Here is a 23,968-nt window from a genome sequence, read left to right as displayed (position 1 = left end):
AGATGTCACCTGCAACTAGTAAAAGGAGAAAAAACAGAAAAAGCAGGTGGTGGGATGATTTGTATGAACGTTTTGAGTGCTGCATGGAGGTTTTGGATGGTTTGGTGTGGGTAAGAAATGTCAATAGAGCCTCAGAGTTATACATGGGAGAGGGGAAAAGGGAGGGGTGGATATGCAGAGAGTGCACAGAATGTGTAAAAGGGCAGGCGAGTTGTTAATAAGCAGAAGTGAAGACAAATAAGCAGCAGGTTGATATGCATATACCTGCCAAGACAAAAAACGTAATTTTCTCCCTGTGTAGGGCTCCTACCTGCAACTCTATCTCATGAGTGACATGAGTAACTGTCTCTAGCAGGGCTCGACCATCTACAGAAGCGAGGCTTAGGGGGTTCACTAAGGGTTTCACAGGAACCGAAAATTTGTTGACCTCCTCAAGCCTAATAAAATTTTCGGAGGCACCCGAGTCCACATAGGCCACCAGAGAAGCCCGCTTCCCTTCAACATGCAAAAGGACAGACAAAGTGAGGGGTTGAGAGGTATCAAAAACGCCCAGGAAGGCCTCTCTTACCTGGCCTAGGCGGAGAAGTTTTCCGGACGGTCAGGACAGGTTCGGAGCAAATGGGAGCTGCTGCCGCAGTAGAAACAAAGGCCTTGCAGGGCATCTCCCTCAAGGTGCGAAATGATGAAGGCCACTTTGGCTCGGTCAGTGGGGTACTGCTGGGGGATTAATTCAAAATGGAGGCGGCACTGATTTAAAAAACCCCGTGTAGTGAAACCTCCACCAGGGGGTGCTGGTGAGGGAAGAGAGGTTATACACTAAGAGCAGCAACCCTGAGCAACAGCACAGGTGCCACAGGTAACGAGAGAGAATAGTCAGACGAACCGAGTCAGAAAGCCAGAACATGAGCATGGGGTCCAAACGTGAGACGAAATACGTGGTCGGGGTACAAGCCAGGGAGTCAGATGCCAGAGAGGGAACGTAACAGCAGAGATGAATACCAAGAGACGGGGTCAGAAATCAGTCCGGGTCATACACGTGAATATCAGTCAAAGGCAGGAGGATCACCAGGGTACAAGGGTCAGCGGCTCTAAACTGCAAGCTTGAGCTATCACTAACACTGGTCAGCAGGCTGTGAGGGATTTAAATAGCCCAGCTAGCTCCAGAACGAGGCTGAGGAGATTAACCCCCTTATGACCAGTCCAGAGTGAAGACAGCAGAAGATAACTCCGGACTGGACCATGACAGTACCCCCCTCTCAATGGGGGGCCACTGGACCCCCAGGCTTCCCTGGATGATGAGCGTGAAAGGCCCGGACCAACCGATCCGCATGGACCGAACGCGCCGGCACCCATGACCGATCCTCAGGACCGTATCCTTTCCAATGGACCAAGTACTGAAATGAACGATGGAGCATACGAGAATCCACCACCTGTTCCACCTCGTACTCGGTCTGCCCATCTACCATAACAGGCTGCGGGTGCGAGGGAGACTCGTCAGAGGAAGGCACCGACGGCTTCAGAAGCACTTTATGGAACACATTAGGAATCCGTAATGACTGAGGCAACCGCAGGCGAAAGACCACAGGATTAATCACCTCTAAAATCTCATACGGACCAATAAACTTGGGACCCAACTTAGCAGAGGGAATTCTCAGCCTTATGTTTTTGGTGGATAACCATACCTTATCCCCCACCTGATAAGTCAGCCCCACCGAGCGTCGTTTATCTGCAAAAAACTTATATTTGCCCTGAGCCTCCCCAATGTTTCTCTGAACTTCCCTCCAAACCTCCTCCAACCGCAAAAAGGCTGAATCAGCCCCTGGACACTCCGAATCTAGTCTGGAGAATTCGCCAAAATGAGGGTGAAACCCATAGTTGCAGAAGAAAGGAGAAGTACCAGTAGACTGATTGATACGATTATTGAAGGCGAATTCCGCCATAGGTATCATAGAGCACCAATCATCCTGTCCGGATGTGACAAGACACCGCAGGATCTGCTCTAAAGACTGATTGGTCCTTTCAGTCTGACCATTGGTCTCGGGATGGTAGGCCGATGAAAAGGTCAGACTGATGCCCAGCCTTTTACAAAAAGCTCTCCAGAATTTTGACACGAATTGCACCCCTCTATCAGACACCACACTGACAAGCACACCATGCAACCAAATCACATGCTCAATGAATAGCTTAGATAGAGTCTCAGCATTAGGAAGGCCCGTTAAGGGTACAAAATGTGCTTGTTTGCTGAACCTATCCACAACTACCCAGATCACGGTTTTGCCATTAGAGGGTGGGAGATCGGTGATAAAATCCATGGACAGGTGAGTCCACGGTCTATCCGTAATTGGCAGTGGCACCAATTCCCCGGCCGACCGGTTGTGGGAGGCTTTAGCGGGGGCACAAGTTTCACAGGAGGACACAAAACCAGTGACGTCAGAAGTTAACGAGGGCCACCAGAACAGCCTAGTGATGGCTTTACGAGTGGCCGAGATTCCTGGATGCCCACTCAGAGCTGAGTCGTGGAACTCCTGAAGTACTCTTAACCGATACTGGACAGGCACAAAGAGCTTATTTTCAGGTATGGACGGGGGAGCAAGAGATTGGGCCTCACGAATCTCCTGCTCCAATCTCTGGGACACCAAAGCCACCACCACCCCGCGCTGAAGAATGGAGGAAGGAGGCTCCGGAGGCGATACCGGATCTAGGCTGCGAGACAAGGCATCCGCCTTCACATTCTTGGAACCTGGTCTGAAAGTGATGGAAAACTGAAATCAGGAAAAAAAAAAGTGACCACCTTGCCTGTCTCGGAGTCAGACGTTTGGCGGATTCGATGTAAGACAGATTCTTGTGATCTGTAATGACAGTGATACGATGGACAGCCCCCTCCAAAAAATGCCTCCATTCTTCAAAAGCCAATTTAATGGCCAACAACTTTCGGTTACCCACATCATAATTCCTTTCAGCAGAGGAAAATTTTTTAGAAAAGAAGGCACAGGGTCTTAAGTTAGTTAATGTGGTGGGCCCCTGGGACAACACAGCCCCCACTCCCACCTCAGAGGCATCTACTTCTACGATGAATGGTTTAGACAAGTCAGGTTGCACCAGTACCGGAGCAGTCATGAAACGTTCTTTTAACAAAGAAAACGCCGCCACAGCTGGAGCTGACCAGTTTTTAAGATCCGCTCCCTTTTGGGTGAGATCAGTGAGAGGTTTGACCACTTGAGAGAACCCCTTGATGAATTTTCTATAATAATTGGCGAAACCCAGAAATCGCTGAAGACCCTTGAGATCTCTGGGTTGCACCCAATCCACAATGGCCTGTACCTTCCTAGGGTCCATACGAAACCCCTCAGCAGACAGGATGACCCCTAGAAAGGACACTTCTTGAGTAAAAAATGAACACTTCTCCAATTTGGCAAAGAGTGAGTTCTCCCTGAGCCTCTGGAGAACCGCATGAAGATGACCCATATGACTTTGTCTATCAGAATATATAAGTATATCGTCAAGATAAACAACTACAAAACGTCCAATAAAATCAGAAAAAACATGGTTAATGAAATTCTGGAATACCGCTGGTGCGGAAGTCAAACCGAAGGGCATAACCAAATTTTCAAACAGACCCTCAGAGGTGAGAAACGCAGTTTTCCATTCATCCCCCTCCCGCATACGGATGAGATTGTATGCTCCCCTGAGGTCCAACTTAGAGAACCACCTGGCCCCCGACAATTGATTGTACAAATCAGGTATCAGTGGGAGAGGGTAGGCTTTTCTTATGGTTATTTTATTCAGTTCTCGAAAATCGAGGCATGGGCGTAAACCACCATCCTTCTTTTTTACAAAAAAGAACCCCGCTGCCACGGGAGAGACAGATGGCCGTATATGCCCTTTACGGAGGCTCTCAGAGATATACTCCTTCATAGCAGCCCGCTCAGGGCCGGAGAAATTGTACAGCCGGGCTTTGGTCAATTTGGCACAGGGAACAAGATCCACGGCACAATCGAATGGGCGGTGTGGTGGTAGAACCTCAGCCTCCTTTTCGGAGAACACATCCTTAAAACCCTTTAGGTACTCCGGAATACCCTCCAGGTTGACGGATGACATAGACAATTTTCAGAACACCCAGGTCCCCATTTAACAATATCCCGGGACCCCCAGTCAATAACTGGGTTATGCCGTTGCAACCAGGGAAACCCTAACACCAGGCCAGCAGGGAGGTTATCCAAAACAAAGCATGACATGCGCTCCTGGTGTAGGGCCCCCACCCTGAGGGTAAATTCTTTAGAACTGAAATGGAGACCATCCTTAGTGAGAGGTGTAGAATCAATAGCCACAATTTTTAAGAGAGTCCCCAACCTAACTGTCCCTAATCTACAGCGAGCCACCAGCTTAGAGTCAGTCAGGTTCAGGGATGACCCACAGTCTACAAAAGCCGAAGTATGGAAAAAGCCGTTCTCAACACCAAGTTCCACCTTTAGCAGTACTCTTGAAAAGGAAGAAAAAGGTACCTGAGAGTCTGGGTGACCTCCACGATTATCACCTAGACTCAGCCGCTTGTTAGTCGGAGGACAGGAGGGGCAGTCTTTTTTCCAATGTCCGGGACCTCCGCAGTAAAAACACAATTTTCCATCACGTCGCAGTCTCCTCTCTTTCTCCTGGGGGTTGGTGGCTCCCACCTCCATAGGTTCAGATGGAAGCAAAACATCAGGGTTAGCAGGGAAAAACGGAACCCCTCGCTGAGTAACACCTCTCTCCCGCAGTCTCCGATCCATACGGATAGCCTGACTCATAGCCTCCTCCAATGAACTGGGAGGTGGATGGAGAGCCAGAGCATCCTTCAAGCAATCCTACAGTCCCTTCCTGAACAGACATCTCAGTGCAGAGTCGTCCCAGGACACCTCAGTGGACCATCGACGGAATTCGGAGCTGTACCATTCGGCTGAGTGCTTCCCTTGCCCCAGACCCAAAATAGTGTCCTCTGCCACCCTAACACGGTCCGGTTCATCATAGATAAGTCCTAGGGCCTCAAAGAACCTATCTACCGACATCCGTTCAGGGGCAGTAGGGGGCAACGAAAAAGCCCAGGATTGGGGACCCTCCCTAAGTAAGGAGATAACAATCCCCACCCGCTGAGTCTCATCCCCAGACGATGGGGGTCTAAGAGAAAACCATAATTTACAACTCTCCTTGAATATATGAAATTTATCTTTTTCGCCAGAAAATGTGTCAGGAAGTTTAACTGAGGGTTCAGGAGAGTGCAAAATAACATCTACAGAGTCACCTGGTGGACAAACAATATGAGAGGTGTTTCCCTGCATGGTCTTAATAGTCTCAGTCAGTTCTTTCTGTAAGAGGGTCTGAGACATGACAAGGGACTGATGATTCACATAAAAGTCCTGCGCCATCTGCATCAAACTGGACACTTGATCCGCCAAGTTATGCAGCAGATCCATGGCCAAAGGAAAAAAAAATGCAAAATCCCGTTTAAATGTGTGGTTAGTGATAATGTAGTGAAACCTCCACCAAGGGGAGCTGGTGAGGGAAGAGAGGTTATACACTAAGAGCAGCAACCCTGAGCAACAGCATAGGTGCCACAGGTAACGAGAGAGAATAGTCAGACGAACCGAGTCAGAAAGCCAGAACATGAGCACGGGGTCCAAAACGTGAGACGAAATACGTGGTCGGGGTACAAGCCAGGGAGTCAGATGCCAGAGAGGGAACGTAACAGCAGAGACGAATACCAAGAGACGGGGTCAGAAATCAGTCCAGGTCATACACGTGAATATCAGTCAAAGGCAGGAGGATCACCAGGGTACAAGGGTCAGCGGCTCTAAACTGCAAGCTTTAGCTATCACTAACACTGGTCAGCAGGCTGTGAGGGATTTAAATAGCCCAGCTAGCTCCAGAACGAGGCTGAGGAGATTAACCCCCGCATGACCAGTCCGGAGTGAAGACAGCAGAAGATAAACTCCAGACTGGACCATGACACCCCGACACAATTTGGCGTCACCGCTATACCGGGGTGGTTTGGCCAGCCGTGGAGGAGGATGGGAACCCGCAGCGGGAGAGGCGGCCGAGTGCAAAGCGAGCAACCGACCATCCACCGAAGCCATATAGCTAAGGATATGGGACTGGGTATCACGCTACTGCGCCAATTCTTGTTGTAAGCCAGCCAACTGAGCGGCGTTACCAGGGTCAGAGGATTGGAGAGCGGAAAGACGAGAGTCCGTGGTTTTCATAAAGGACATCATGCGCGTCTGGTTCTCCCGAAGGAAAACCAACTCCTTTTGGGCAGCCGTGGCTCCAGCGGGGTCCATGACCTGTTCTTACTGTTACGGTTGCTGTAGCGGGAAGGTATGGAGATGCAACCCGGAAGTGGACCCTCTGGGTCACGGCTCCAGAGCCCCTGAGGGCGAGTGCCCAGGTGAGGACCACCCCCTATACAGGGAGTGTTAAGGGCAGACCCCCAGGGGATGGAACCGCGACAGCCAGAACCAAAGGGGCGACTAGGGCTAGGCAGGAGTGGAGGCACAGGCGTATCCATACTGAGAGCACAGGAGAGCACAGAGAGCGTAGGGATCAGGCAGAGCGCAGGACCGGAGCGTAGCGGGTGGCTGGAGGCTGCAAAAGAAGACACAAAAAGCGGAAGGATGTGTGGATCAGGGCCGAGTAGGAGCAACTGAGGAACACAGTACAGCAGGGGAACAGAGGAGGGACTGACGGAGGCAGAGAAGGTAGAGGCAAGAGTAAGGGTGCAAGGAGGAAGAGCACAAACGGAGGCAGGATAATAGGGCCTGGGACACGGAGAGTGCTGCAAAGACAGCGAAACCGTGTTAGAAGAACAGGCGTCTTACCTGTCCAGACGCAGGATATAAGTAGCGCTGGGCACCACCATGTTGGAGGCGGGGCCAGCGCATCATGTTACCCAGGGGGCTGCGCGCCTGGAGGGAGGCAGTGCGCAGACTCCTGCCACCGGGGGAGCCGGAGGCCGGGCGCGGAGACGCGCCGGAGAGCAGGGGCGCGCAGGGAAGAGCGCGTCGCCGGGTAAGTGAAGCCCGGGGGCGTAACACCCTGTGCTTGGAAACCAGGAAATCCCGTTGCTGTATCGCGGTGCGATGTTCTGACAGGCTGAAAACCATTGTGAGGGACGTTGCACTGCGATATGACGCTGGGAAGGAATTTTGAACATAATTTTTGTTGAGTTTGCTTTTTCTGCTGATTTACCGTATTTTCCGGCGTATAAGACGACTTTTTAACCCCTGAAAATCTGCTTAAAAGTCGGGGATCGTCTTATACGCCGAGTGCATATGGCGGGGGAGTGGTCCCGATGAAGGGAGGGTGTAGGTGGTGTTATCCCCTTTACCTCATTGGTGGCAACGGTGTGGCGGCTCCTCCTTCAGCAGTGTGGCGGCTTTGTGCTGGGGGTCGGCGGCTCCTGTTTGTCCAGCGTGGGGGCGCTGTGCTGGGGGCGGCTGCAGCAGCTCTCTGTCCAGCGTCGGGGCTCCTCCGGCATTTCCCCATAGCCCGGAGGCCCAGGCAGCTCCATTGCTGCGATGGGGTGGCCTCCGGGAAAATGGCCGCCGGAGCCCGCGCGAGCTCAGATTCAGATCTCGTCCCGAGATCTCGGGAGACGAGATCTGAATCTGAGCTCGCGCGGGCTCCGGCCGCCATTTTCCCGGAGGCCACCGCATCGCAGCAATGGAGCTGCCTGGGCCTCCAGGCTATGGGGAAATGCCGGAGCCCCGACGCTGGACAGAGACCCGCGCAGCCGCCCCCCAGCACAGCGCCCTCACGCTGGACAAAGAGGAGCCGCCGCTGACATCCAGCAGAGAGCCACCACACTGCAGATGGAGGAGCCGCCGATCCCCACAGCACAGAGACCCGCAGCACCGCTGCCATCAATGAGGTAAAAGGGGGATGATAACTCCACTTACACCCTCCCTTCAACATTGGGACCACTCCCTCGCCATATGAAGATTGGTCCGCACCCGGCATATAAGATGACACAATCGTATAAGAAGATCCCTCGACTTTTAAGATGATTTACTATTTTAACTGGAAAAGTCGGGGGGTCGTCTTGTACGCCTGGTCGTCTTATACGCCGGAAAATACGGTAAATTAAAATTTGCATTATTAAAACTATGATGTAGTTTTCTTCTATCATGTCAGGTTTTTTTTCCCCACCGAGTATCCAATGTGATTACTCTAGGCTGGATCGATGGTAGCACCAGTGATCACTTGTTAGCCGAGAGTGTACCTCCCTGGAGCGGGTAGGGTGGAGGACGACCTTGATGACTGGCAGCTATACTGTTACACGTGAGACAGTGTGGGGAGAAGTCGTGTGCTGATCTATATAGTGAAACGTATTCTGAAAGTCTGTATACAAGGTTTTAGCAGAATTTTTTTTTTTTCCACACTTATTTCCTTTCTTTGAGATCATGGCTGGCTCTGCTATTTCTCTTCGCAAGTGGTTAAACAGTCCTGAAATCTTTTGTTATATCTGTGACAGTTTCACCAGTCAGAGGACGAACGTCAGCACATTGTCACAAGCTTATTTTCTATATTTCAAAGTAAAACTTGGTGATCAAAATGAGTCTTGGGCCAGTCACAAGGTGTGAGCAGTGTGTTGTGAGTTTACGAATGTGAACGAAGGGACCACGCGATAAGATGCCATTTGGTGTACCTAGGGTTTGGGGAGAGCCAAGAGATCATTCCAGTGACTGTTACTTTCGTAAAGTGAAAACTTCAGGATACAACAAGAAAAACAAAAACGAGCATCCTAGTCTACCATCAACTATACGTCCAGGGCCTCATTCAGCTGAAATCCCAGTGCAGTTTTCCTTGAACTAACCTCTTTTCAAGAACAGCATTATGGTGAAGAACACAGTAACAGCAATGATGAAGATTTTGAGATTGAAAATGTCTTCGTTTGTAGGGGATTTGACCTTCAAGAGTTGAACTATTTGGTACAAGATTTGGGACTATGAGAAAAGGCTTCAGAACTCGTTGCATCTAGACTGCATGAGAAAAACTTGCTTGAAAAAGGAGTTTCCATCCAGAGAAAGCGCATGTCTGCATTATTTTAGAAGTGACAGTGGCTTCGTGTATCGCCGTAATATACATGGTTTAATTGAGGAATTGGGAATTACATTCTAGAATTCAAATGAAGGGCGACTGTTCATTGATAGCTCAAAGCCGAGCTTAAAGTCTGTCCTGCTCCACAATGGCAATTTATTGGGTGCAGTCCCAGTTGAATATTCAGTTTCTCTTTGTGAAAAATTCAGGAACATAAAAAGAGTCATTGTAGAATGAATGGAAGCAGAGCGAAGACTCAGTGATGAGCAGTGACGTCACGGCTAGTTACTGAGCATGCGCCGGCTGCTTCCATTCATTCCCCAGTAGTTTACAGTCGGAGCAGCTGTGTTAGCAGCGCTACGCCTGTAAATGTATTAAACCCCTGAGATGGATTTACGCCTTGGGACATGACTGAGTGCCGGACAGGTAATGTATATGTTTGGTTTATTATGTTCACGTTTTTTCCAGGAGGAGGGCATCGCAAAGGAATTACCAGTGTAATAAAGATTTAAACAATGTGTGTGTTGTCTTCTTTCATTAAAATAATTTATTCTTATTGTGTGTGTTTATTTTACTTTTTAATTACTATAGGATTAGTAATGGATAGGTGTCTTATTGACACCTCTCCATTACTAATCCGGGCTTAATGTCACCTTATAATAGCAAGGTGACATTAACCCCTTATTACCCCACTTGCCACCACTACAGGGCAAGTGGGAAGAACCGAGCAAAGCTTCAGAATAGGTGCATCTAATAGCTGTGTCTTTCCTGGGGGGCTAGGGGCTGCTGTTTTTAGGCTGTGGGGGGCCAAGATCAACAGCCCCTTAACAGCCTGAGAATATCAGCCCTCAGCTGTCGGCTTTAGTCAGGTTGGTTGTCAAAAATAGGGGGGACCCCACGACTTTTAATTATTTATTAAAATAATTTAAAAAAACAGTGTGGGGACTCCTCTATTCTTCACAACCAACCTGGCTGAAGCTGACAGCTGAGGGATGCAGCCCCCAGCTGTAAGTTTTGTCTGGTTGGTTCATAAACTGAGGGGGACCCCTTATCGCATTTTCATTCATTCTGCTCTCTCCTGCCGGGAGAGCAGGAGAGAAGAATCACAGCCGCGGTCAGCACCAGCCACCGGGAACAGCGCTTACAGTAGCTGCTTCTTCCCGGCAGTCGTCCATGAGCACGGAGGACAGTGTGACCAGTTCTGTGTGCACATGTGCAGCACGTGTTGCGGGCCGTGAAAACACGATGACATGTGCACAGACGCATTCATTTAAATGGGTCTACGTGTGTCAGTGTCTCCGGTGAGAAAACTGTCACTACACGTACCGGAGCCACTGACGTGTGAAAGAAGCCTTATGCTGCAGTTTGTGCTGAGCGATTATTGATCACAACCCTGGGGAACAGATATAAATGTGTTTGGGAGAATGGTGCCTGTACAGTATAGACAGCCGTATTCTCCATTCACAGAAACAGCCAGAGCCAGGATAGAGAAATCTGCATATCATCGTTGTCTATGCACACCTGACTTGGACACTACAAAACACTTTTGCATCGAAACTGCAAATTTGGTACAATGTACATTATAGAGACACGTACATAAAAGAGGTATTCCCCAATTTGAAAGTTGTAAGCTATCCATTGAATAGGCGGTTACTTTCTGATCACTGAGGGTCTGACCACTGGGTTCCCCAAAAATCATGAGAATTCTGTGAATGGGACAGTCAAAGAAATTAAACTCAGCTGTTTCTGGCAGTCCCATAGACAACAGATGGAATTCGGGCATGTGCACCTCCGCTTCATGCAGACCCTGCAGAGCATTATTCTCGGGGTCACTGAGGCTCCATATTGTCAAACCACTAGTGATCTGGATACTATGAATAATGGACAGCTGTCAATTTTGGAACACCCCTTACATTTTTTCTTTACAGTTCTTGGCAGGTACACTTTATTTACTGGAAAATCATTCTATGCTACAGAACTAAATCTAATTTATGCAGATAGAGCTGTGCAGCAGGAAAGGTTTCATATTTCGTCATCTATAATATGCAATTATGATACCGGAGAGCACATTCAGTTCATCTGCCTGGTAAAGACACAAGTCGGATAAACGCTATAAATCTTTCAATCAATCTTCTCACGCCGTAAAGAACTTATAAAAGAACAGAAGTCGGGAAGGAGCCGCAGTTTTTCTGCATAAATATCACCAGCACTAAAGGAATTTTTTTTTACTTCTTGGCATAATGACTGAAATAGTGAACCTCCACACCTTCATCCTTCAACATCATAATGTCGTGGGGACGTCGGTTTTCGCGCTGTTGTTGCTCACACTGGAAAATTTGGTGCAACCAGAATTCGACTGTCCTTCAGATAAGGCACTTGGCATCGCCTACAGTTTGACATTTTTTGTGATTCCCACATTTGTACTTTTTGTTCTAGGCTGTAAGTTTTCAGGTGGATGTTGTAAAGCACCAAATAGCTGTGCTGACATGGTGTACACCACTATACAAATCCTATACGGCCCCCTGCTGTGGTTCTTCATTTTATTAGCAGATGGACGATATGCTGAATGCTTTATGAGATCTTTGTCTGGAAACAGCATAGGACCCAATGCAAAGGCAATAAGTCAGGTAAAAAATTTTTTCGTTTTTTTAAATTGATCAATAACATTTGTGGACTTTAGAAAAAGAGAAACAATATATTTATAGGTGTCAGAAGTAAAATAACCCTGCATACAAAAAAAAATGATAACATACTGTCTGGAGCCACCACTAGGGGGAGCTCCCTGTATACAGAGATACATAAGATCCTGTCTGCAGACACCACTAGGGGGAAGTCCCTGTATACAGAGATACATGATAAGAACGTGTCTGCAGCCACCTCTAGCGGGAGCTCCCTATATACAGAGTTACATAAGATTCTGTCAGCAGCCACCACTAGGGGGAGCTCCTTGTATACAGATACATGATAAGATCCTGTCTGCAGTCACCACTAGGGGGAGCTCCCTGTATACAGATACATGATAAGATCCTGTCTGCAGTCACCACTAGGGGGAGCTCCCTGTATACAGGGATACATGATAAGATTCTGTCTGCAGTCACCACAAGGGGGAGCTCTCTGTATACTATATATATACATTCATGAGAAAATCTAAGTGCATTCGTTTTGAATACCATGGTTTTGCTTATCAGGCAAAAGTAAAAAATAATCTGGTCCTTAGGTCTTAAAATTAGGTAAATACAATCTCCAATAAACAACAATATATGGGATATTACACCATGTAATTATTTATGTTTCACAAACAAGGCCAAATAACAGAAGTAGTTTGTGAAATATTATGTCTACTCCATGAGCCAATAGCTTTTAAATATACTGTACCTTTAGCAGTAATACCTTGAAAAAAAATATTTCTGTACGACTCTCAACATCATGGAGGAATTTCAATGCACTTTACAATGCTGCTAAAATTCCTTGTGGTTTGTGGGAATTCGTTTCTGCATTCTTTTTTTAGCTGGATCACTGCAGCTCCGTGATTCTTTCCTATTCAGCCTTTCTGATGTAGATCGGCTTCTTGGGATCATTGTCCTGTTGCATGAACCTGTTGCAGCCAAGTTTAAGTTGTTGTTTTTTTTATAGACGGCCTCAACTGTGACCCTAAAATACTTTGGTATAAAGAGAATTTGCGGTTTGTTTTTCATTAAATGCGGTGAAGGGCGAGATGGTCAAACATATTCATTTTGGTCTCGTCTATCCAAAGGACACTGTTTAAGAAGTCTTCTTGTCTGCACACTTTAGCCAAGCTGCCATGTTCTTTTTGCGAGATGAGTGTCTTTCTCCTGATAACCCTTCCAGAGAAGGTACGCTTGTTCAGTCTTTTTTTAATTATACTGTCATTTACTTTCAACACACTAACCAAGGCCTTTAGAGTCTGAGCTTTAGAGCTTGGGTTTTTTGCAATTTCTCTTAGTATTGATCTTGGGATAAATTTTTTGGGCCATCCTTTCATGGGTGTTTTGTCAACTGTCATAAATGGTTTCCACTGGTGAATAATCACTCACTGTAGATTGATGGAGAACAAATTGTTTGGAAATGGTCTCATAACCATTCCCATGTCTATTGGTAGCTACAATTGGTTCTCTAAAATCATTCCTGATGTCTTATCTTTCATCCGGATTAATGGTAAAGGTAGAGAAAACTGGACATCCCAATTCTTGGTGTATGTAAACTTCTAAATTGTATTCCATTTTGATTAAAAGAACAGCATATCACATATTATCACGTATAGGCTGGTTTCACACTTGCGCTGGGCAGAGCTGCGGGGGGCTGCGTAGTTCCTCCGTTAATCCCCACCCACTGACGCACCACTTCCATTCAGCTCCGCCTACGTCGGCATGTGTCCTGCGTACCTACCTTTAACATTGGGTACATAGGCCATGCGAATGTATGCAGATGCCTCCGCATGCATCGTTTTGACGCTGCGCTGACCGCAACAAAATGCAACATGTTGCGTTTGACACAGCATCAAAACAACGCATGCGGAGGCATCCACATACATTCGAATGGCCTGCGTACCCAATGTTAAACACAGGTACGCAGGACACAGGCGGAGCTGAATGGAAGAGGTGTGGCAGTGGGCAGGGCTTAACGGAGGAACTACGCAGCCCTCCGCAGCTCTGCCCAATGCAAGTGTGAAACCAGCCATACTCCATAGAAAGCATCTGACGCGTTTCTGGTGTGTAGCCGACCTTAGTCATAGTGAATATTATAAAGACAAAACTAAAAACAATGTAAAGCCCTTAATAGCCTATCCACTGTGAGTGAATAACGATGACAATTGGTAGCAGGTATGTAACAAACATTGCACCAGCCAAAAATCATTATAAAGTAATGCCTCATTCACATGTTAGCACCTGGGCATCAGCGTCTGCATGCCAAAACCAGAACTAGAACCCACAGGGAGAGGAGCACCTGCTGTGTCCTGGAGACGCTCCTGGCCCCAGCAAACACCAACGAAAAACTGACCAAAAACACTGATGTGTGACAGCAGCTTACATATCCAAATTAGTATGAAAAGGAAAAAGGCTATAACCAAGTGTAATAGATTTACTATATATCTTTGTCTACCACATTTAAAAAAAAAACAAAAAAAAAAAAACCTTCAGCACTGACCATGTTGCAGTGGTTTATATTTTCTCCTTATATTGTAGGGATTTACACCCATGAGTAGACACTCGCTTAGCACAGGCAGAGGTCTTAGTGCAAAACAAGGTAAGGTTTATGGCATTTCTCCGCACTCCATATGCTTTCTCCAGCATAAGAAAATCAAAACAGTGCAGCTTTTCCTCAGCCTTAATAAAGCTCACAGTCCTTTTAGGCCCCCCTCACACGCAGCGAAATCGCCAGCGAGATCACTGATTTTGTGACACCACAGCGATCTCACCAGCTAGATCGCTGTGTGTGACATGGATCAGCGACCGTCACCCCTGCCGGGTATCGCTGATGGTGCAGGATCGTCCTGGGCCGTTCTTTGATTGTTGGTCTCCCTCTGGCCAGCGTGCATCGCTGCATGTGGCAGCGGGAGAGCAACGATCAGTGACGCTGCACGCTGGTTTCCAATGTAAACAGCGGGTATCTAGGAGCCGCGCGGCTCTTAGTTGCCCGCTGTTTACCTTGGAAACCAGCGTCCATCGTCGCTGGTCCTGATCGCTGGAGGGGCTGTCTATGTGACAGCTCACCAGCGATCAGCTATGTCCCAGCGATCCCATCCACGTCGGATCATTGGTGGGATCGCTGGGACATCGATACGTGTAACGGGGCCTTTATCTGGAGTAAGCACAGTACATTAACATTGTTGCACTCACACCCCAGCACAGACATTAGTTATCTCAGGCAGTCTGTAACTGGCTTCTTTTCAGCCCCATTACCAGAGGAGTGTTTGCCTCCCAAACAGCTCACATTTGCTGGTCACTGACCTCCGACTCACAGACTGCTCAGCTTCCCTCGCTGACTGACTCACAATGACCACAGGACTTGGCTCTAGACATAGTCAGGAACATGCAATCAGGACCAACAGTGCTACCTGGCTTTACTACAATATAAACTTGGGGATAAGAGATCACAAAGTGACCTTCCTCTCCTTGGCACAGGCTGAAACCCATTTTCTTTGATAATTTTTTCAAGTTTCACATCTTGATTCAGAATAGGTCAGTATTTGTGTATAATGGATTTTACTTGATTTCATGGTTTTCAACATTGAAAATGTTCATCAACCCAGGCACTCAGCCCCTCATTGAGGAACCCTATACCTGAGATGATGGGATGGAAGGGTGGGGGAAATACACTTTTATGCGTTTTAGGAAGGCCATGAAAAATCAATGGGTGTTTTTTTAAAAGGTAACTTTATTGTGTATTTATTTAAAATTCCCATTTTCAAACCTTCATCTAAAATATTGTATAAGCCTTTAGAAATTACTTCAGTTGGATTGGACTGCAGTCTACGGTAAGAAGCATTGTTATCCAAAATGTCATATACTAATTATTGATATACAGAGGCATCCAACAATACAATACACCCCACCTTGTCTGATTTATGCATAACCAAATTGCTGTCATTTTTTAGTTCATGAAGGCATAATTTTGATTTTTGGTTAAGGTATATAGTTTTTAATTTTTGTTGGTGGTGGCATCATGGTGAAAAGACAAAATTAGGAAAAAAAGAACAGCAGTCCTTAGACAAAAAGGCGGTGCACGTATAGGGTCCCAACCCTTACGATACAAAATATGTGGTATCTGGTACTCTCATAAAAAGGGCTAATTTTTATTGCAATCAAGAGGTGTAACAATATATGTTTCAGTCTAGATGACCTTCATCAGATTAGCAGACTGAAAAGTTATATATTCATACACCATTTTTTGATTCAATAAAAATTAGCCCTTTTTTTTCTTTAGTGTGCCGGATTCCACATATCTTGTATCATGGCAAAAAGACCACAGGCCCTTTTCTATCAATTTCTGAAATATGTCTAATGAAAGTGCGATTTTACTGGTTAATATTAAGGGTATGTGCACACGTTGCGGATTCTGGTGCGGATCCGCAGCAGATTCTCCTGCGGTGTACAGTACCATTAAAGTCTATCTAAAACCAAAAACGCTGTGCATGTGCTGCGGATTTTTCTGCAGATTTGAATCCACAGCATGTCAATTCTTTTGTGCGAATCCGCAGCGTTTTGACACCTGCTCCATTATAGGAATCCTCAGGTGTCAAAACGCAGGGAAAATCCGCACAAAATCCACAAGTAAAATTGCACTAAAGCCACAGGTAAAATGCAGGTAACTTTACCTGTGGACTTAGTCAAATCGGCGCGGAAAAATCTGCAGGGTAATCCGCAACGTGTCCACATACCCTAAGGGTTTGAGACCTTTGGTTTTACATCATGATCCTCTACCACTTCTTCCAAATTACGATCCTCATCCGTTTGGTTTAGCATTACAATGGCATTCTGTTCAGAAAAGGATAGTCCCTTACAATTAAATGTTGTAAATGTATTACTGAAATATTTCTATATTCATCAAAAAATGCCTTCTCACGGTAAGCAAATGTATTTGTAGGATGGTGGGAGGAACGGTTTATTTTTATTTTGTAGATAATCCCTTTGCAGAGAATTTAATTTGGTATGGACGAAACACTAATAGTGTGGTCTAGTAATGTAGCTAACGCACCAAGTTTCATTGATTACCTCTATGATGACGCTGGGGAGGAATTTTGAACATCATTTTTGTTGAGTTTGCTTTTTTCTGCTGATTTAGATTAAAATTTGCATTATAAAAACTGTGATGTAGTTTTCTTCTATCATGTCAGGTTTTTTTTTTCCCCAGAGAGTATCCAATGCGATTACTGTAGGCTGGATCGATGGTAGCACCAGTGATCTCTTATTGGCAGAGAGCATACTTCCCTGGAGCGGGAGACAGTGCAGGGGGAAGTCGTGTGCTGATCTATATAGTGGAATGTATTGCGAAAGTCTGTATACAAGGTTTTAGTAGAATCTATTTATTTTTTTACACACTTATTTCCTTTCTTTGAGATCTATTATTTCTGTGACAGTTCCACCAGTCACAGGACGAAGGTCAGCATATTGTCACAAGCCTATTTTCCATATTTCAAAGTAAAACTTGGTGATCAAGATGAGTCTTGGGCCAGTCACAAGGTGTGAGCAGTGTGTTGTGAGATTATGAATGTGAACAAAGGGACCATGCGGATAAGATGCCATTTGGTGTACCTAGGGTTTGGGGAGAGCCAAGAGATCATTCCAGTGACTGTTACTTTCGTAAAGTGAAAACTTCAGGATATAACAAGAAAAACAAAAACGAGCATCCTAGTCTACCATCAACTATACGTCCAGGGCCTCATTCAGCTGAAATCCCAGTGCAGTTTTCCTTGAACTAACCTCTTTTCAAGAACAGCATTATGGTGAAGAACACAGTAACAGCAATGATGAAGATTTTGAGATTGAAAATGTCTTCGTTTGTAGGGGATTTGACCTTCAAGAGTTGAACTATTTGGTACAAGATTTGGGACTATGAGAAAAGGCTTCAGAACTCGTTGCATCAAGACTGCATGAGAAAAACTTGCTTGAAAAAGGAGTTAAGGCATCCTACTTTCCATCCAGAGAAAGCGCATGTCTGCATTATTTTAGAAGTGACAGTGGCTTAGTGTATCGCCGTAATATACATGGTTTAATTGAGGAATTGGGAATTCCATTCTAGAATTAAAATGAAGGGCGACTGTTCATCAATAGCTCAAAGCCGAGCTCAATGTCTGTCCTGCTCCACAATGGCAATTTATTTGGTGCAGTCCTAGTTGAATATTCAGTTTCTCTTTGTGAAAAATACAGAGACATAAAAAGAGTGATTGAGTTGTTAAAATGTCACAAACACAATGGTATGCTTACTACTTTGTCAACAATGTGGATATACCATGCATGCTATTTTTTACCGGGGAATGTGGGACAGCTGAGCTCGTGAGAAGCATTGGATGGAGAGGAATTAGCCTCCAAAATCTGACTTCAAACCTGGTTATCCAAATATTCTACATGAGCAACTTCAAAAGAATGCTTGGTTATCATTCAAAGACCTTGTGAAGGACTTTCTTGGAAATACACATGCAAACAATTACACCAAATTGTCCGAAGAATATTTAGAATTGAGAGTCCTCAGTGGTTGATACTTTTTAATGGCTAACTGAAAAGATGGTGACACATTGCAGCTTTCCAGACTACTCAGGTCTCTTCATCAGGCATTGACTAATACAACATCTGAAGAATCACATATTTATACACAACACGGCATAGAAATAACGCAATAGATAAGACAAGTGATGTGAAGCAGAACTATCATTATGGGAGAGGGATAAACATAAATATTGGAACAGTTCATAGATAAGGAGCGTGAAAGTTTTATTGCCCTCTGATTGGGGTCTGGTTCTGTGTTGTGATGACCCCAGAAGGTATTAAGAGCAAATTCCTTAATTGAGGTAAAAAGACATCATAAATCCATGCGACACGTTCATTCCTGCACTGAATGTGTCAAAAGTTGTCATAAATTTTTACTCTGAGACTCTTCTGTCTCTCTGAGATGTGAAGTTACCATTTAATACAAGTAATTTAATGTCCATCATGCTATGACCAGGGATACAAAAATCTTTTGCCACAGGTAGATCCATTCATTTTTCTCTTATTGTGTGACGATGAGAATTCACCCTTGTTCTCAGTTTTTGCCCTGTCTCCCCCACATACGGACCCCCAGTTGGACATTTAGTACAAATAATTAAGCACACCCCATTAGATGTGATGCAGTTGAAAGTACCTGGGATCTTGTAGTCCTGATGAGTTGGGGATCTTTATTTTGTCCGTGGTCATTATATATGGACAGGTTTTACATTTTTTCTGGTTGCAAGGAAAGGTTCCTGCAGCTGTTAGGGAGGACAGGGAGCTTCTGACAATGATGCTTCTTAAATTTGGGGGCTGCCTAAAACACAGCAGTGGGGGGTCTGGAAAGATGGATTGTAATTGGGCATCTTATTGTAGTAAAGGTTGCAATTTCTGTGCAGCTCCCCTTAGCACCTTCAGATTTGGATTGTAGGTGACCACTAGAGAGACACAGTTATTTTCATCTTTAGCTTTCTAATATAGCAGGTGATTCCTTGATATTCTGGTGGCTCTTGTAATTTGGTTTTTCTATTGCGTTATTTCTGTGCTGTGTATAGATATGTGACTCTTCAGATTTTGTATTAGTCTAGCCTGAAGAAGAGACCCGAGTAGTCTCGAAAGCTGCAATGTGTCACCATCTTTTCAGTTAGCCATTAAAAAGGTATCAACCACTGAAGACTCTCAATTCTAAATATCCTTCTGTCTACTGGCTAACACGGTACAAAGATATATATCCTTCCTGTACCAAATTTTCCAGAAACTCTTGGAGAGCTAAAAAAAAATGCTTGGTTGCAACCGAGTATCAAGGTGGATTTTCTGCATAGCAATCTTGCAAACTTCCCTGAAAAAAACTGGTGCAGTCAGTGATGAGCAATGTGAACGATTCTACAAAGATTTGAAGGTCATGGATGGTCAGTATAAGGGTAGATGGATATACGAGAGATTCTCCAAAGATTTAACACTCCAGGAAAAGCTGCAACTTGCAAGTGTAAATTTTTACTTTAACCGCTATTTAACTTTACTACTTGTACACAACTTGACTTACAGTAACATATATTTTGAACAAAATAGCTTGAAACCACCATGGTTACTTACCGGTAGCCGGTTTTTCCGGAACCCATGACAGCACCACCTGAGAGAGGGATCCGCCCCGCCAGGACAGGAACCTACTGAGACATAAGGGGCGGTACCTCTCCCCCGCTTCAGTTGGGTTACAGAGCACTGAGAGGACTTCCCGGTTAGTTACATGTTTAATCCAACACCACAACACTCAAAAAACACCCTACTAATTGTGCACACCCATATGGTGAAAAAGGGGGGGGGGAATATACGGGTGCTGTCATGGGTTCCGGAAAAACCGGCTACCGGTAAGTAACCATGGTGGTTTTCCCTTCACCCATGACAGCACCATCTGAGAGATTTTTGGAGATTCGAAACACCTTAGGGAGGGACCACCGCTTGCAGCACCCTTCTACCGAAGGTTAAGTCAGCAGAGGAGGACAGATTCAACCTATAGTGCTTAAAGAAGGTTGAAGGTGAGGCCCAGGTAGCGGCCTTACAAATCTTTTCAATCGATACCTCTGCTTTTTCGGCCAAGGAGGTCGCCACGGCTCTGGTGGAATGAGCCTTGATGCCGTCAGGAATCGGGATACCACTAGCTGTGTAGGCTACACTGATGGCCTCCCTAATCCATCTAGCAATAGTCCCTTTTGAAACCCCATAGCCTTTCCTGGCACCCTGAAAAGCTACGACTAGGGACTGGGACCTCCTCCACTGGCTAGCCATAGATATGTATTCTACGAGAGCTCTCTTAACATCCAAATTATGGAATTTTTCCTCCCCCAGATTTTTTGGGTTCTCGCAGAAAGATGGAAGGACAATTTCCTGGCCCCGATGGAAATCTGATGCTACTTTGGGCAGATAAGCGGGGTCTGCTCTTAACACTACCCTATCCTGAAAGACTTGCGTATAAGGTGGATTTACTGAGAGAGCCTGTAAATCGCTTATCCCGCGGGCTGACGTGGGGGCCACCAACAGGATTGTTTTTAGGGTCAGAAACTTTAGGGGCAGCTGATGTAATGGCTCATACGGATCTTTCGTAAGGGCTTCTAGCACCAGGTTTAAATCCCAGGGGGCTATCCGGGGTATTGGGATAGGCCTAGCTCTATGGCAGGATTTAATAAATCTGGCTACCCACCTATTTGATGCCAATTTGCAGTTGTAGAGTTCCCCTAGTGCAGACACCTGAACTTTAAGTGTGTTCACTGCTAACCCCATCTGCAACCCCGATTGTAAGAACTCCAGGATGGCATTAATCGGTTCTTTTCCTAACGGCCTACCTAAGAACTGCAGGAACTTATTCCATGTTCTACCGTAGATGTTAGTCGTCACTGGTTTCCTACTCTTTAGCAGGGTGGCCACCAACCCGGGGGAGAACCCTCTATCCGTTAAAAGCGACCTTTCAAATTCCACGCCGTCAGATGGAATCCTTTGATCTGAGCGTGGAATATTGGACCTTGAGCTAGTAAGTCCGGGATTTCTGGCAGAACCCATGGATCGGAGAGGGACATCCTTTGTAGCAGAGCAAACCAGGGCCTTTTTGGCCAAAATGGAGCTATTAGAATCACCCTGGCTTGATCGTTTCTGATTTTTCTGACAACTGTTGGGATCAGAGCCACTGGGGGGAACGCATAAGCTAGCCTGAAGTTCCACTGGATGTGCAACGAGTCCACTGCCCATGGTTTTTCTCTCGGGTTTAGAGAGCAGAATCTGTTTGCCTGTTGTGTTTGTTGGCAAACAGGTCTATCACCGGTGTCCCCCAAAGCTGAGTTATTTTTTGAAAAATGGACCGGTTTAGCGCCCACTCCCCCTGCTTCAGGGTATTGCGACTCAAGAAGTCTGCCTCTATGTTTTCTGCCCCTTTTATATGTAAAGCTGTCAAGGAGTGTAGGTGTTCCTCTGCTCTGCTCAAAATGTCTCTCGCCGCTTCCTAATGGAAGGAGTGTGATCTTGTCCCTCCTTGGTGGTTGATGTATGCCACCGCTACCTTGTTGTCTGACATGATGCGTACATTTCGACCCTGGAGTAGCGGAAAAAAGTGACTTAGGGCCTTGCTCACTGCCCATAGTTCTCTCAGGTTGGAGGATGCTTCCTTTTCTTGACGCGTTCAGGAAACTTGACCTATGATGCCCCTTAGGTGTGCCCCCCACCCCGAGGAGCTTGCATCTGTTAAGATTATATCTGACGTCTGTCTGTCCCACGGTATTCCCAAGGTCAGATTTGTCTCGTCCAGCCACCAATTGAGAGAGTCTCTGGTTTTTAAGGAAAGCTCCAGCTTTCCTTCTAAACGCCCTCTTAGCGATCTTTGTGCTGTTAGTATCTCCCACTGGAGTTGCCCGGTGTGAAACTGAGCCGCCGGAATACAGGATGTAAGGGTACCTAGCAGGGACATTGCTCTTCTTAATGTCATACGTGGTTGGTTTTGGCCCGTCAAGGCCAGATTTTGCACCTTTTCTATTTTGGACTCTGGGAGCAGACACTCTTGCCTTTCTGAGTCTAGTATAAATCCTAGGAAGGTCTGTTTTTTTAGGGGTTGCAATTTTGATTTTTTGAAATTGACTATCCACCCTAATTCCTGCAAGGTGTTGATCACCCGAGTCAACTGCGCTGTACAGTGGTCCTCTGAGCTGCCTACTATGAGAAAACCGTCCAGGTATGGTATTATGACCGTGTCGTGAATCCGAAAAAAGGCTGTCACTTCCACTATGACCTTGGTGAAAACTCTCGGGGCTATAGATATGCCAAACGGAAGAGCCCTGAACTGAAAGTGCCTTAGTGTGCCTTGAATATAAAGTGCTACCCTCAAGTATTTCTGGTAATCTGGGTGGATAGGGATGTGATAATACGCATCCTTTAAATAGACTACGGCCATGAAGCAATCTTGGTGTAGCAGCTTCACCGCCGTAGTTACAGATTCCATCTTAAAGGTTGAGTTCCTTATCCATAGATTGAGCCGTTTGAGATTTATGATTGTCCTGAATGTTTGATCGGGTTTTTTATCAGAAAAAGGGGTGAATAGAACCCCTTCCCTTCCTGTATGCGTGGTACCACGGAGAGTACCCGCTTGTCTATAAGGCTCAGGATCTCTGTTTCTAAGGCCACCTGCTCTTCAGTCACCTTCCTGATGGGTGTGATGACGACCACGGGTTTTGGCTGACGAATAAAGGGAATTTTCAGGCCTTCTGTTAGGATGGTTAGGATCCAGGCGTTGGAGGAGATCTTCTCCCAAGCTTGGAAAAAGAGTGCCAATCTCCACCCCCCCGGAATACTGGCGTCACTGTGGCAACTTCTTTGAGGTGGAGGTGCCTCCACCAAACATAAACCCCGATTCTTTTTTTCTTTTATCCTCCCATCTTCTCCTGTCAGCGGGAGGACGCCCCCTATTGAATCTACCCCTCCGAAAGGGCTGTCTCCTCTGATCCATAGGGAATCTGGGGAAGCCTTTTTTCTTATGGCCTGCTTTCTCCAGTATATCGTCCAAGTTCTTGCCGAACAAGAATTGACCATCGCAGGGGAGAGAGCATAATTTGGCCTTGGACTGAAGGTCACCCAGACAGCCCTTAAGCCATAACGCGCGTCTAGCAGCATTTGATAGTGACGCTGCCCTGGCTGTCATCCGCATAGAGTCCGCCGAGGTATCGGCCAAAAAAGCTGCTGCCCCGTGCAAGAGATACATCTCCGATAAGATTTTCTCTCTTGGGACCCTTGAAGCCAGCTTTTCTTCTAACTGCTGCAGCCAGATCATGAGGGAGCGTGCCGTGCAAGTGCCCGCTATCGCTGGTTTTAGTCCTCCTGCTGTCACTTCCCATGCGTGCCTCAAATATGAGTCCGCCTTCTTGTCTAGCGGGTCTCTAAGAACCCCTGCGTCTTCCAGGGGCAGGGCCGACCTTTTGGAGGACCTGGACACTGCTGCATCTATTTTGGGGATTTTGTCCCATATCTCCGCATCCTTATGATTAAAGGGATATCGTCTCTTAGAAGTGGATGGAAGGGCCCCCGATTTTTCGGGCTTTTTCCACTCTCTCAATAAGTGCCTGGATTTTCTCGTTTACTGGAAAGGTTCGTTTTTTCCTCTCCTGAAGCCCCCCAAACATTACGTCCTCTAAGGTTTTAGTCACCTTTTCTTCCTGTAGGCCCAT

At 46.2% G+C, this 23,968-nt stretch overlaps 1 protein-coding gene across 2 annotated transcripts in view; it reads left to right on the top strand.

Moving 5' to 3' along the window:
• Positions 1–23,968, top strand: part of LOC141077469 (uncharacterized) — a 52,358-nt gene that overhangs the window by 16,784 nt on the left and 11,606 nt on the right. The window contains exon 1 of one of the 2 annotated variants that reach the window (XM_073564409.1): positions 11,133–11,696. The exons of the other annotated variant lie outside the window; for it this stretch is intronic. Coding sequence (XP_073420510.1) covers positions 11,310–11,696 — 387 coding nt within the window. The 5' untranslated portion in view covers positions 11,133–11,309. Of the gene's footprint in view, positions 1–11,132; positions 11,697–23,968 lie in introns of those variants that run through there. 2 annotated transcript variants of the gene reach the window in all.

Source organism: Dendrobates tinctorius, unplaced genomic scaffold (assembly GCF_039654945.1).
Source record: "Dendrobates tinctorius isolate UK_male_01 unplaced genomic scaffold, ASM3965494v1 ptg000455l, whole genome shotgun sequence".
Classification (NCBI taxonomy): domain Eukaryota; kingdom Metazoa; phylum Chordata; class Amphibia; order Anura; family Dendrobatidae; genus Dendrobates; species Dendrobates tinctorius.
The sequence above is the reverse complement of the archived record's forward strand: the minus strand, read 5'-3'. Positions and strand labels throughout refer to the sequence as shown.